The 15,425-nt window shown below is 35.4% G+C and overlaps 1 protein-coding gene across 1 annotated transcript in view; it reads right to left on the reverse strand.

Moving 5' to 3' along the window:
* LOC118762221 overlaps window positions 1–15,425 on the reverse strand; it is a 162,601-nt gene that overhangs the window by 18,900 nt on the left and 128,276 nt on the right. Inside the window, exons 36-40 of the mRNA XM_036500766.1 lie at window positions 13,132–13,170; window positions 6,781–6,837; window positions 3,373–3,423; window positions 1,612–1,641; window positions 389–460 (exon numbers count right to left, since the gene is read on the reverse strand). Coding sequence (XP_036356659.1) covers window positions 389–460; window positions 1,612–1,641; window positions 3,373–3,423; window positions 6,781–6,837; window positions 13,132–13,170 — 249 coding nt within the window. The remainder of the gene's footprint in view (window positions 1–388; window positions 461–1,611; window positions 1,642–3,372; window positions 3,424–6,780; window positions 6,838–13,131; window positions 13,171–15,425) is intronic.

The following is a 15,425-nucleotide window of genomic DNA, read 5'->3' on the forward strand; positions in this document are numbered from 1 at the left end:
TCCATTTTCTTGCATCTTTATTATTCATCTAATTATCTTCTCTGCTGCTAATTTTTACTCTCACCTTGTTTTACAATTTCAGAAATATCATTGATTATCTCTCCTCTTTGACCCCTGTCCAATGTGTTACCTCTGCACCTTATTCAATAAACTAATGAGTAAAATTAAAAACTAAACTCATCAGCATTACCAAAGTCAAACAAAAGAATGAGTGCCTATGTTCGGCAAAAAAGTGAGACATAATCTTTATTGATTGAAATCAAGTTCAGCCAAGAACTGATCCCACCACTTCAAATACTCTTCTGTCTCAGCAATATCCTGGATAATTCCCAACTTAGATGTGATAATTGACTCATAAGAAATGATTGGATTGCAACAGTGCCCATACCTGTTTTCCTTGAGCTCCTTTTTGAGGATCCATACCTTTACACAGAAGTAAAGGTGATGAAATTACATAGGTCTGCAAAGAATGGATTCAAATTTACTCAGATGTAGAGGATAGATTTAGACAATATGATCAAAATTATAAACATAAATTATAATATATAACTTTAAGTCTTATGTACATGTATACACACACTTTCATGAACATACACATGACAATAAATACATCCATACACACACACACACACACACGTCTTTCAACCACCAGTAGTTCAACTCACTCATCAAAATACTTTATCTGCCATCATTTGATTGACTATTTTGATAAGCCAAGTGATGCTAGAGGCATGAAACCCATATGCACCTTTCAAAGAGAAGCCAAAAGCTTTATTGATTGATGTTGAAGGTAACAACATTACTTTTGTGGAAGTCCTCAAGACTGAGAGGTGACTGTAACTGAGATACTAAAATGTATGTATATATTTATAAAGTGTATGTATATATTTATAAAATGTATGTATATAGGCGCAGGACTGGCTGTGTGGTAAGTAGCTTGCTTACCAACCACATGGTTCCGGGTTCAGTCCCACTGCGTGGCACTTTGGGCAAGTGTCTTCTACTATAGCCTCGGGCCGACCAAAGCCTTGTGAATGGATTTGGTAGACGGAAACTGAAAGAAGCCTGTCATGTATATGAATATATATATATATATATATATATATATATATGTGTGTGTGTGTGTGTGTGTGTGTGTTTGTGTGTCTGTGTTTGTCCTTCCAACATCACTTGACAACCGATGCTGGTGTGTTCATGTCACCGTAACTTAGCGGTTCGGCAAAAGAGACCGAAAGAATAAGTACTAGGCTTACAAAGAATAAGTCCTGGGGTCAATTTGCTCGACTAAAGGCGTTGCTCCAGCATGGCCGCAGTCAAATGACTGAAACAAGTAAAAGAGTAAAAGAGTATATATTCACAAATTTTCTTGCTATAAAAATACAATATCCACTCTACTAATAACATAACAATGGTATGTTTAACATAAAGATAAAGTAAGAAAGCGGGATTTCTGTGACTATTATAGTTTTAGTTTGGTTAGAAAACCATAAGATGTAAAACTTGGACATTGACTTCAGAGATTATTTGGCAGATTTAAACGTTGGAGGAAAATAGCTAACAAACAATACTTATTTCTTTGAATAATATAATAAAATAAAAAAAGATAAATACCTTAGTTACTGGTGATTTAAAATGTTTGTCCTGAAAAAAAAAAAGAAAAAAAAATGGAATTTAGCATATGTAATACAATTTAACCAAGTCATGTTTTTAAAATGGATTCTGCTTTTCACAGACAACTGTTATAAGGATTCTCTAAATTATTTGGTCACAATCTTTTGGTCTTAGTAAGTCTTGATTTTATTTATTAAATTTGTGTGGCACGTAAAAAGCACCATCCGTTCGTGGCCGTTGCCAGCCTCGCCTGGCCCCCATGCCAGTGGCACGTAAAAAGCACCCACTACACTCATGGAGTGGTTGGCGTTAGGAAGGGCATCCAGCCGTAGAAACATTGCCAGATCAAACTGGGCCTGGTGCAGCCTTCTGGCTTCCCAGACCCCAGTTGAACCGTCCAACCCATGCTAGCATGGAAAGCGGATGCTAAACGATGATGATGATGATGATGATGATAAGTAGTATGTTTGTATATGTACATATTTTCCTTTTACATATACCTTGTAATGACGATGCATTAGGATTTGTGAGTTTAATATTACTCCAAAGAGAATATTACATCACAGAGAAGGGAAAGAGACTTAACATGATAAAGGAAGTGATTATTATCTATAACTGCTTCCAATCACAATTGTGATATTTGTAGTGAGAGTGTTGGGTCAGTAGTTGACTGGGTCAGAGAAGTTATTTTTGTGAAGAGGATTACATTGCTGTGTGTTTCCATAAGTTTGACATGGATCTTCACAGAGAACTAGATGAGGAGGGTAATGGAAGATTCCTTTGTTGGGCTGAAATGATTGATGGAGTTCCAAACCTATATGTTATCAACATAAACTGTAATGTACCACAGGTTTATAAAATACAAAATAATAATTATCATAGTCTTAAGAATTTAGTGGTTTTATCAGAATGCTGAAAAGATGATGTTTACATTGCATAGACAGAAGAAAGAATGCAGAATACAAGTAGTAGGGATTATTTATTCATTTGAAGCAGATGACTCATTCTATCACTATTCCATGTTTAGTATGGATGTAATGAGTATCCTATTAGTAATTAAAAAATGTCTTTTAATGAGTATTTGTTCATATGTTTATATATGGACAGAATTTTGAGTTTAAAAGTCTGTACAGCTGAGAAACATTATTCTATAAGAATAAGGTAAAAGTAAAATACACTTCCTTGCAAAACACAACAGTTGAAATATCACTCTATAACCAAATATATAGAGATCGCAACAGTTACTAGAATGCAACTATAACAACATCAGGACATGTCACATTATTAGCAAATACCTTACAAGGACTCTACAGCACAGAATTAAAATCATAGATTGTACCAAAATGAAATGTACAGAACTGTTAGAAAAAAATATTTAAGTGTACAAATACATAGCACACCCAATCTGTCAAATCTAAATAAAATAAAATTTCCCTCCCTATCTCAATCCTTCTTGAATCAAAGTGTGGTGTGTTGTTGGTGTGTTTTAGAGTAGGCAAAACAAGGGGTCATGGGAATGATGTTGTAACTGATAAGATTATCCTCACTTAACATTGTTTAACAGTTAACTTCTGATTACTTTGAAAGTCTACTTCACATGTACTTCTTTGTGTTGATCTTTGGGTTGTATGCTATTAATATGAATGAATGAATGAATGAATGAATGAATGTATGGATGGATGGATGGATGCATGCATGTGTGTGACTGTTCCTTTTGCAATCTATTGAAACCAAAAAGAATACATCCACAATAAAAATTACCATTTCTGTGTCTGAGAGGAACTCTTTGGATGGCGAGTGACTTCGGCCTTTCTATAAAATAAACAGAAACAAAAAAAAATTAAAGCTTGAAACAACATAGTAAGTCTTACCTTTACTGATCATAGCAAAATACGTTAAAATTTTAATTGCAATAACAATATTTCTATGACAATAAAAGCTAATGTAAATTAGACTGAAGGATGGAAGTAATAAAGAAAGGAATACAAGTAGGCTGGAAAAAGGAAAGAAGGTGTTTGCAATGAATGAGAGAAAGAGAAAGAGTTGTAGGTTTTTATTAATGTATATATATATGTTTTGGGTTCTAGTTTGTTTAATCTGATTAGAGGGTTACCTAGGTTGAGATAGGGTTCTGGTGGTGTATATTGGTGTCATAATAGAGAACATCCCAGAGGATACCACCAGACACAATAATTATCATACCATACAATCCAATAATACTACTCTCAGCTCCTTATCAAATGATAATCTTAGCACCAACTATAATAACAAATTGAACACCGATTCCTCACTAAATTACAATACCCTCATGAGCTCATCTGGAACACCCCCTACAAATCTATGTAGCTTCAGACGCCCAACCTCCTGCCCTTTAGATAACCACTGTCTCACTAAAAATACAGTTTATAAGTGCACAGTACAACTAACAACTGTAATTACATTTACATCAGCTCATGTAGCACCACCTTCAAAGTTAGGGTGAGCAATCACTACTCTAGCTTCAAATCCCAAATAAAATCTAACAGTACATTGTCATCTCAACTAATGCTTGATTCAACCCCTTACACTCTCAAATGATCCATAGTCAACCACACCAAACCTTACAGTAGATATAGCAACAAATGTGACCTCTGCATAGCCGATGTCATGGCTATTTGGCAATCCACAGACTGTCTCAATGAACACAGAAGTATAATATTTACCTACAAGCATCAGGCACTAAATCTATTCTCAAAATACAAATAATTACAACCCCACCCTGCTCTTGTCTCCCCTTAACTCTCATATATATATTTTTTTCCCACTCATCCACCCTCACTACCACCTTGTATTAAACCAACAATATATTTTTCCCCTTTTAATTCTTTGATCATCATTTCCAAATTTCTCTCTATATCTTTACTTATTTTCCAAAATATTTTTCTTTCTTTTTATTTCAGCTCCCCCTCCTACACCCTCCATCCATAAGCTTACAGATACATATGCCTACATATACCTCCATCACATCAGACGCTAAAAAAATTTTTTCTACCACTCGCCTGCTAGTTTCTGCCTTTGATTACAGCTAGCCAGGCTTGAATTCCTCACCGTACCTTGCTTTATTCACACACACTTTCTTTCTCCTGCCAAATTATTTTCTCATGCTCTCCCTTCCAATTTGTCTTTCCTTCAAGTACCAATTCCATTACTAAATTCTATGATTCAGCCAAAACTACTATATTATCTACTACTAGTCAACTGACCTAGCCCAATTCTCTTTCCTCTCACTCCCTTATATTCTTTCTTCTTTCTTCCCTTCTTCTAATACTTATTTCTCCCTACATTTATATACCCCTCTCATACTGTGCCCTTCACACATTCTGACTGAATCTTCTTTGCATCAACACATACCTCATTGCGACAATGTAACCTTTAATCTAATCAAGATATCCTTGGCCTGAAGAGAAGCCGGCAGTATATACCCCACTTGGATTTTACCACTTCCGAGGTTCCACTCGCCATGAAGCATATGCAGCCCGGATTTTTTCGACTTCATTCCATAACTCTTATATTCTTTTTTGCACACTTGGCAACCCTGGTTGCCAACTGTGGAATATAGAATAACTTTTACTGCTCATTGTTCTACAATAATGAAAAATAATCTGAAACTTTCCATCTCAATAAACCAATATTGTTCCTAAATGTTGTTTCTTTATATTTACTACGAATTGCTTGAAGCTAACTTTCTTCCAATGCCTTGATCCCTGGATCTTACATTTATATTTTTAAGCAGCATCGATTTTTACCTACTTTTTTCCGTCGAGGGCTTATATGCCCCATTATTAGACTATTTTCTTTAGTCATTGTGCGGTGATCACTTATATGCTTTTAAGCATATAAAATACTCTCTCTCTTTTTACTCTTTTACTTGTTTCAGTCATTTGACTGCGGCCATGCTGTAGCATCGACTTTTAGTCGAGCAAATCGACCCCAGGTCTTATTCTTTGTCACCCTTGTACTTATTCTATTGGTCTCTTTTTGCCGAACCGCTAAGTTATGGAGTCGTAAACACACCAGCATCAGTTATCAAGCGATGTTGGGGGGACAAACACAGACAGACAAACACACACACACACATATATATATATATATATATATATACATATATAGGACGGGCTTCTTTTCAGTTTCCGTCTACCAAATCCACTCACAAGGCTTTGGTCGGCCCGAGGCTATAGTAGAAGACACTTGCCCATGGTGCCACGCAGTGGGACTGAACCCGGAACCATGTGGTTCGTAAGCAAGCTACTTACCACACAGCCACTCCTGTGCCTATTTTCATTATTTATTACTATTTTCATTATTTACAGAATTGTAAAAATCAACGCTGCTTAGCAAAAACCTTCAAAGTAAAAGCACATGAAAGTTTGTTTACAAAAACAACACTATGAACTAATTATAGTTCTTAAATCTGACGGAGGGAAGCAGGTTGGTGTGCTAGTGTAATGGTAGCATTCTTGTCACAAAAACAAAGAGGTGCAGGTTTGTGTACCATGCACATGGGAAAACCTACTTTTTATCCATCAAGGGCTTATATACCCCATTATTATACTATTTTCTTTAGTCATTCCGTGGTGATTGCTTATAAGCTTTAAGTTTATAAAATACTATTATTATTATTTACATGCATGCACACACACACACACACACACACATATATAAAGAGGAGGAAGTTTTTTCTCCGAGTATATTCAATGATTTAAAATTTATCTCTGGACTAGAGTTTGATGAGTCATCCATGAAGCTCTGGCCTTCATGAATGTGAACCATTGGTCACTTATTATTATTTACATACATGCATATACATACACACACACATATAAAGAGGAGGAAGTTTTTTTCTCCGAGTATATTCAATGATTTAAAATTATGCATAGCTTAAATTTTAAACATTTACATGAAATGATGATTTGAATATCATAAAGTAACTGTCTGTGTGTATTTGTGTGTGTGTGTGTGTGTGCGTGTGTGAGAGAGAGAGAGTATGTGTGTGTGTGTATCTGAGTGCGTGTGTGTGCATGTGGTGTGTGTGTGTGTGTGTGTGTGTGTGTGTGTGTGTGTGTGTGTGTGTGTGTTTGGGTATTCATTGCAACAACCAAGAAAACCAGGTCATTAGACTGTAATAATTACCATTTCAGTGTCTGAGAGGAACTCCCTGGATTCTTTGCTGCACCTGTAATATGTTTGCTATGAAACAAATTGAAAGAAAAAAATATCTGATTATTTTAAAATAGCAAATATATTTTATGATTTCAAATTGCACAGAATTTCAATTACTTTTAAAATTTACTTGAAATAGTTTGAATTCAATAAAATGAGTGTGTACGTGTTTTATGTGTGCATATGTGAATATGTTTGTGTAATGTGTGTGTGTGCACGTGTGTGTATGTGTGTATGTATGTGTGTGTGTGTGTGTGTGTGTGTGTGTACATGCATGTGAGGTGGCTCTGAAAAGTTCCAGGTTTTAAGTAAAAGAAAATACAAGAGGATCGGTTAATTACGATTTTATACAACATATTCCCCTCTCAGATTCACTGCGACGATTTCATCTCAATTGAAGGAGAGAGGCTTTCTCCATTCGGGTTGCGGATCTGTGGAATAAGCTGCCGGATGAGATAGTGAAGATGCCGACGACCACTCGGTTCAAAGTCTCTCTTGACCAGAAATGGCCTGAACTCTTTGCACGAACACCCTCCCTGTACATAACTCCATGTCCCCCTACATGGCCTTGCTTTTTGCTTTTTAAGCCAAAAAATTAACTTAACTTAACTCTTATTGCAGTGGTTCTTCAGTTTTTCTAAGCCCTGTAAAAGAACTCAGATTGCTGGATCTCCAGCCAGGCCTTTCGTGATATCCTTAAAGCCAGTAACTTTTCAGTACCTTGTCATACATACACACACACACTTGCACATATATAAAGATGTATGCATCTATGTGTAAGTATGGAAGTATGTGTGTTTATGTGTGTGTCTATGTGTCTGTGTGTATAATGAATGAGAATTGCATCCATACGTGTTCATTAGCAGACATATTCAGCCCTGCACCACTTAAAGTTTAATAGGAATAAAAGCAAGTAATAAAGTAATAAATAATGTCTGGTTATTGAGTGACCAATGATTCACATCCATGAAGGCCACAGCTTCATGGATGACTCATCAGATTCTAGTCCAGAGATAAATTTAACTCATCACCTCTTGGAAGTTGAAAGTTATGATCATTGGTCAGATGGTTATCAGAGAATAAAAGGTCTGGCGATATTCTTGGATGACCATTTGACCAATGACCATAACAATTTTCCCCCTCCAAGAGTTGAAGAGTTAAATTTGTCTTTGGACTAGAGTCTGATGAGTCATCCACGAGGCTGCAGCTTTCATGGATGCGAAACCATTGGTCACTCTATGATCAGACTTTAACTTCATTGCTTTAATACTTTACTGGTCTATACTTTAGAGTGTGTTTCTTATTCAGATATATGAAACATTGACAATATACATACATATATATATATATATATCTTTCAACATGTGATCTCTTGAGCACCACCAGCTCAAATATTTTCTCCTCTGTCTTCCCTCCTTGGGATCTTTCCTTCTCCTTGTTTCTGACGAAGAGCTCCGCTCGAAACGTTAAACCCTCCTTCCCTTCTTTCCTGAGCGTCCAATAATACTTTAATTGTTCCACATCCTGCGTTGCTGTGTTTTTTTCTCTTTTTTCTCTTTTTTTCTGTTTTCTTGTTTGGATTAACCATATATATATATATATATATATATATATATTTATATGTATTCTAAAGCTGGATGCCCTTCCTAATGCCAACCACTCCGTGAGTGTAGTGGGTGGTTTTTACGTGCCACCGGTACAGGGGCAAGAGGAGGCTGGTAAACGGCCATGATCGGTTGGTGCTTTTTATGTGTCACCAGCACAGACACCAGTCAAGGCGGTGCTGGCATCGATCACGTTCGGATGGTGCTTTTTATGTGCTACCGGCATGGGTATCACAACTCAACTACAATTTCCATTTGATTTTTATTTTGATGTTGATGTACTTGACTCAATAGGTCTCCTCAAGCACAGCAGGTTGCCCTACGATCCAAGGTTAGCACAGCAGGCCGTCCTGCGAGCCATGAACTCACTTCATTTGTTGGGTCTTTGCAGTCACAGCATATCTCCAGAGGTCTTGGTCATTCGTCATAGCCTCTGTGAGGCCCAATGTTCGAAGGTCATGCTTGACCACCTCATCCCATATCTTCCTTCAACAGTTTGGGAGTGGCACTTCTTCACACATCTCTCCTCATCCATCCATATTACAGAACCATACCAATACAAACATCTCTACTGCATGTCCCATCCAATGCTTCTTATGTCCAACATTTCTCCCATTGTGCTTACACTCAGTGTGCACACTGACATTACACATCCAGTGGATCATGCTAGGTTCATTTCTTTCGAGCCTACGCATGTCCTCCACAGGTATGTATATATATATATATATATATATGCACAATGATAATAAGGATTCTTGAGAGAATCAGGCACTTGAAGGATATGCACCAGGTAGGGTTGAGTTAACCTGTGATCACCACCTTTAGTTGAACAAATATCTTGTAAGATATTCAAGTTGTGCATACAGAGAAGAAAACCAACACTACAAGTATTTAGTGCCTAGCGGCTGGTCCAAAGCACACATTGGATTGATCATACATCGTTTGGTACACTCTAGGATGTCTGACATGTCGTGATCCCTTTGGTGTATTGTAAGCAAATGAATAATAAATAGACAATGAATAAATGTCAGTTCATTTATCCATTGTCTGTTATTATTTATTTTCATATATGATGATGATGATGATGATGTCACACATCACACCAGTGGAAGGAACCCACTTTACAATAGTGGCGATGAGGAAAAAAATAATTTAAGTGAAGTGAAAAAAAACATTCACATTGAGAGTTTAAAGTAATTCATGTGGAAAATTAAATAACTCGACAAAAAAGAAACAAAAATCTTGTGCAAACTTATGAAAATCATAAAATATGGAAGACCTGTTAGCTGGGGAAGTTGAGTTGCAAACACTGCAGCAACAACAAGAACAACAAGGATTGCAGCCGCAAATGTTAAAAGTAATGAAATTGATAACCAAACTGGAGAATACAGTTTTGCCTGACCCTGTAGCAAACTCCATAAGTGAATTCAAATACGACCCCAAAGAAGGAGTAACCTTTGAGCTTACTTTCGAATATTTGAACAAATTTTTGAAAAAGAATGTCAGGATTGACATATAATATAAATGGCGGTGCCCCAGCATGGCCACAGCTCATTAGCTGAAACTGGAAAAATCAAATCAAAATCAAAATCAAAATCATTGGACAGACAAAATTAAAATGTATTTAGTTTTAAGAAAACTAGTGACAGCAGAGCATAAGAAGTATAGTAATTTCATATTGCTAAAAAAAGCATCTGACATAAATTTCACTGACACAGTTGACATTTTGTGCAAAATGTTTAGTGAAAAGAGCTTACTAAATAGAAAAGAACAAAGATGAAGACTTCACTACTAACACAGGCAGAATAAAAAAAGAATGTAAGAAATTTAGTTGGAATTTACCAAAAAAAAAACAACAAAAGACAAAGACAGGTGTGTAAACAACAAACGTGTATTAGTTTAATGCTCAGGAAGGTGAGATAGTCTTTTACATTTTGAGCCTACACTCCTCAACAGAAAGAAACATGGGAAAATAAACAGAGAGAGAGAATAAAAAAGCTTTAGTGGCTAGTGGTCAATCATGGCGATGCTTACTCCAGATTCTTTCAAGTGTTCGATTTTTGCACAAAGATTGACAGATAAAAGGGATGCAGAAATCCAAGCGAAAATTCTAGCAAAACTGAAAATGAACCAGGATTTGATATTGTTGAAACTGTCAGAAGAGTTGACATGATATTAAAATTAAGGTATGACACAGAAGAAATTTAATTGAAAGAGTGTTTTCACATAAGACCAGTGCAAAATACTTGGAAGACAAAGTGTTTCAAGAAAAACAGAAAAAATATTGGGATGTAGACCCATGTATGGGATGCACCTGAAAAAAGATTGCCCATACAAAGAAGCAAAGTGTTTTCACTGCAGGTTTACAGGACATGTAAAATTGCACTGCAAAACTAGAATGATAGGAAATGGAACAAACAACAAAAAATAAACAGTTTGTAAGCAGGAAACGTTGCGATTACAACAAACAGAAAATTTGTGAATGAGAGAATTGAAACCACTAGTGTCAGAATGCAATTAGACATGGGAAGTGACATCACAATCATAAATGAGGAAACATGGGAACAGGTGGGTAAACCAAAATTATGTATTTCAAACAAAATAATGTATATAATATGAAAGAAAATTATATTTCGTGGGTGAACACATTTGTAATATAATGTTCAAAGGTCAAACCAAAAAAGTGAATGTTTATATGTTGAAAAAAAATCCATGAATTTATTCGGCACTGAAAGTATAGAGAAATTTAATTTATGGGATATGCCCATAAATGCTTTGTACAATAACATAAATGGAGCAGTCAAACGAGGTTTATGAACTGAAACAAAAAAAAGAAAACATTATGTGGAACATTGTGCGTAAACTACCAGTAACTTTGGAAGAAATAAAAAGTAATGTGAGAAATGGAAAATTTATTAATGAAGCCAAAAGAAAACTGCAATTAACAAAAGGAAATAAAGAAAGGTCTGATGCAAGGAACTTCCAAGATGTGAGCATGTATTCTAAATGTGATGGTGTACTAATGTATGGTCAGAGGGTAGTCATACCACAGACATTACAGAAGAGAATGCTAAGAGTCCCATGTGGGACACCCAGGCATCTCTAGAATGAAAGCGCTGATGTGAAGTTTCATATACTAGCCAAGTATTGACAAGGAAGTTGAAAACCCAGTAAAAGGCTGCAGAGGATGTGTGCTGGCAGTGAAACTACCAACTACAAAATATGAACCTTGGCTGGAAGTGAAAATACCATGATTGCATATTGATTTTGCATATTGATTTTGCAGGCTCAGTAAATGGATATTATTATTTAATAGTAGTGAACAGGTACACAAAATGACCTGAGGTTGCGAGGTGTACATGACCAACCTCATATATGGTAGTAAACTTTTTACACGAGCTGTATGCAAGATTTGGTGTACTGGATATAATTGTCTCTGATAACAGAACACAGTTTGTATACTGTGAGTTTAAAAGATTCTGCAAGATGTTCATGTTAGAACATAAAACTATAGCACTGCATTACCCTAGATAGAATGAAAAGGCAGATCGATTCATGGACACTTTTAAGAGAGCTTTAAAGAAAGCTAATAAGGAAGCCATGGATGAGGTCATAATCCAACAATTCTTAAGGGTATACAGGGTGACTCCAAACCCAAATGCACCAGAAGGAAGTTCACCAGCAGACTTAATGTTTGCCAGAAAGATGAAGTTAGTATTTGATAAGCTGTTACCAGTGATGAAAAAAACATGTGCAAGTAAAGACATGCCAAAATTCTTTAGAATCGGTGATAAGATATATGTAAAAATATACAAAAATAGCAAGCAATACTGGAAAAAAGGAGAAATTGTAACAGGAAGAATGATGTATGGTGTAAGAAGAAGAAATGGAATGGAAAGGAGACAGAGAAATCAGCTTAAGGAAAGATTCATACAAAAGGAACCAACAAGAGTAGAAATACTGATGGATTGGCTATATGGCACTTTTCAGGTTCCGACACTGTTACAGGAAGTAGAAAACACACATACAAGGAAAAGGAAGAATAGAGAATTCTTAAAAGTAGACTTTAAGAAGAAATGATATTGAGTATATAAAAAAGGAGGAGGTGGGGTGAATAAAAGAAATTGATTGTTAAATAAAATAATTAAAAAGTGAGATTCTATATAGTGAAACTGTATACCACTTCCCAATAAAAAAGTGGTAGGAGGCAGCCATTATAAATAGACCGGTAGCCACTTGTCAAGAGAGGGTCAAGAGCTGAAGAGTTGAAAGTCGACAGTTTTAGTCAGTGTCTTGTGGAGTTATCATTAATAGTAAGGCAGAAGAAGTTAGTGTATTACTATTCCGGTATGAAGAGATACAACAGTATCCGATGACTGGTAACTATTGTGGCTACTAGTATACAACAGCAACTACAACACAACGACAGTCACACATCTCACCAGTGGGAGGAACCCACTTTACAACAGTTTTTAAAAAATTTATTTGTATTTAAATCTTAACTACAAACTATGATACAAATAAATTAGCTATACATCCTCTACTCTTCATTTTCTTACCTTATAAATTTTATGCCGGACCCCCCCTGGCACCTGTGCAGGTGGCACGTAAAAAGCACCCACTACACTCGCGGAGTGGTTGGCGTTAGGAAGGGCACATACACACACACATACATGCGCACATGCACACACACATGCTTTCCAGTTAAGATAATTACCTCTTCAGCAGAAGCCGTGTACTCTCTGGAACTTTTGCTCTATAAAATAGAAAAAATTCTGGTTGCATTAACATATAAAGTATATATCATGAATAAAAGTTATGCAACGTAAAAGTTACTAAAAAACATTTACTTATGATGTTTTGACTTTGTTTAAATAAGAATAGGTGATTTACATACAAACAAATACAAACAGAAACACATATATACATCCACAAATATCAATGGGTTTTTGTACTGAAGTTGTGTGTTTACACAAATAATAAACTGGAATATCCTTCTCAATTGGTAATTATTATTGTTCACAGCTGGGAACATAACAACAATGAATATAAGCCCACCAATAAGAATAATGAAATGTTAAACAAGGCTGCTGAAAAAAAGCATTTCAATATAAATATTCCATGATAACCAAAGGTACAGAACTAGGAACAATTCAAATTACCAGAATGCAATTCCAGTTATTCAGGATAACCCATACAGCAACACAACCATTCAAGCCATGTTTCCTTAATGAATGTTTTCAAAAAATATACGTGTACATAGCTAAAATAACTTCCACATATGGTATCGAAAAGAACTACATAGGAATTATGGAGTACAAGTTTAAAACCAGGAACATACAACATATTCACACATTCACATTCTGATTTAAAAATTATTCTACTTCTTTTTTTTAATGTCAACTAAAACTGGAAGTGTAGAATTGATTCATTTTCCAATAACATTGTATATTGTTGAGATTGCAACATAAGTCTGACCAAGAAATTAAACTAATAGAACTAGAACCCCTCAAGCACTAGCTGTAGCTGCCTAAATAATATAGCCGCCACAACTCTCTCAATAATAAGTCTTAGTAATATCCCACCACTCCAACAAGCTGAATGCAGCTGTAGAAATGTAATAAACTGATATCTCAATGGAAAATGTCTACCAATGGTCTTAATATATAAATGATATCAAAATAGCAGATAGCATTGGAATGACATACACTGGACTAACAATTAACCCTTTTAGAATCAGGTAAGCATGGCACACATATTCTTTTAAATACAGAGAGAGAATTGAGTCAACATCAATGTTACAATATATCTGGAAGGTCAAATTTGATGACCGCCAAATTAATAAAATAGATTATTGTTAAAAAACCTAGGATATGCTCAAATAGAAGTAAGAAAGCAACATTTTGTATGGTAGAAAAACATTGTACATTAATAACTATATATAACACATATAGATAAGATATTTTTACCATATTTATTGATAATGACAATATCTTAAAAAAGAATTTGAAATAGTGTGAATAAGAGGGGTTATTTCCATCAAATTTTTCATGTAAATCTGAAACTTAAACCCAAGATCCTGACATCAACTGCAAACTGCTACAGAAAGAGTGATATTGGTTGGCTCAACTTGAGAAGGGAGGAAGGAGAAAAAGGCTTGAGATCAATGCAAGCAGTCTTTAAATGTCATATAGTCTTTCTCATTTAGCACCTGCTAAACAACAGTAGCAAAAATAAATACATAAACTTAGTGCTAAAAAGTGAAGAGAAAAAAATCCTACATATCAGCTCCTCTGGAAGTAATCTCTTTCTGATGCATACAAACCCAGAATAGCAACAGAATACCTCAAAGAAGACCTGGATGTGAAATGCTCAACATACCAATAAAAGGCTATGCATGAGTATGTTTTCCAAAGACTTGAAGAGAACATTAATATCAACATGAAGTGGAGTCTCTCTTGGATTCATGACACTCCAAAGGCTATGCATTTGCATTCTAAGAATAGGAGTTTGCTACAAAATACTTAGCAGACAAAAGAGACAGTGAAGACCCTGAAACCCTAAAATGCAATTGAAAATGTAAATTATGTCATATTTCTGTGGAAGACATCACATATAGGTAGCAGTAGCTCAAACATGTCAAGTTACTATCTCCCTATGCAACATGACATCACTAAAACAATTTACAATGTCGTTTGCAAAAAAGAGACCGACCTGAAACAGATATAGTGTATCGTCCTGTTATTGAATACATACACAAGCATAAACATATGGAATAATGTTGGAACATTCATTGCCATTAAAAAATCTGCCAAATGTAAACATAACCAGCCAGATATTGTTGTTCGGGACAGAAAATAAAAGTGTATGTGATGTCATAAAGATCAGATGCCCTACTGATGTGAACCTTTGAAAATCAAAAAGAAAAGGAACAACTTCAGACAACTAATTTGAAGCCTCTAGCTTCTATATCCTGATTTTAAATTCACATTTATACCAATAATAATTGGT

This window comes from Octopus sinensis, linkage group LG2, assembly GCF_006345805.1.
Source record: "Octopus sinensis linkage group LG2, ASM634580v1, whole genome shotgun sequence".
Taxonomy (NCBI): Eukaryota; Metazoa; Mollusca; class Cephalopoda; order Octopoda; family Octopodidae; genus Octopus; species Octopus sinensis.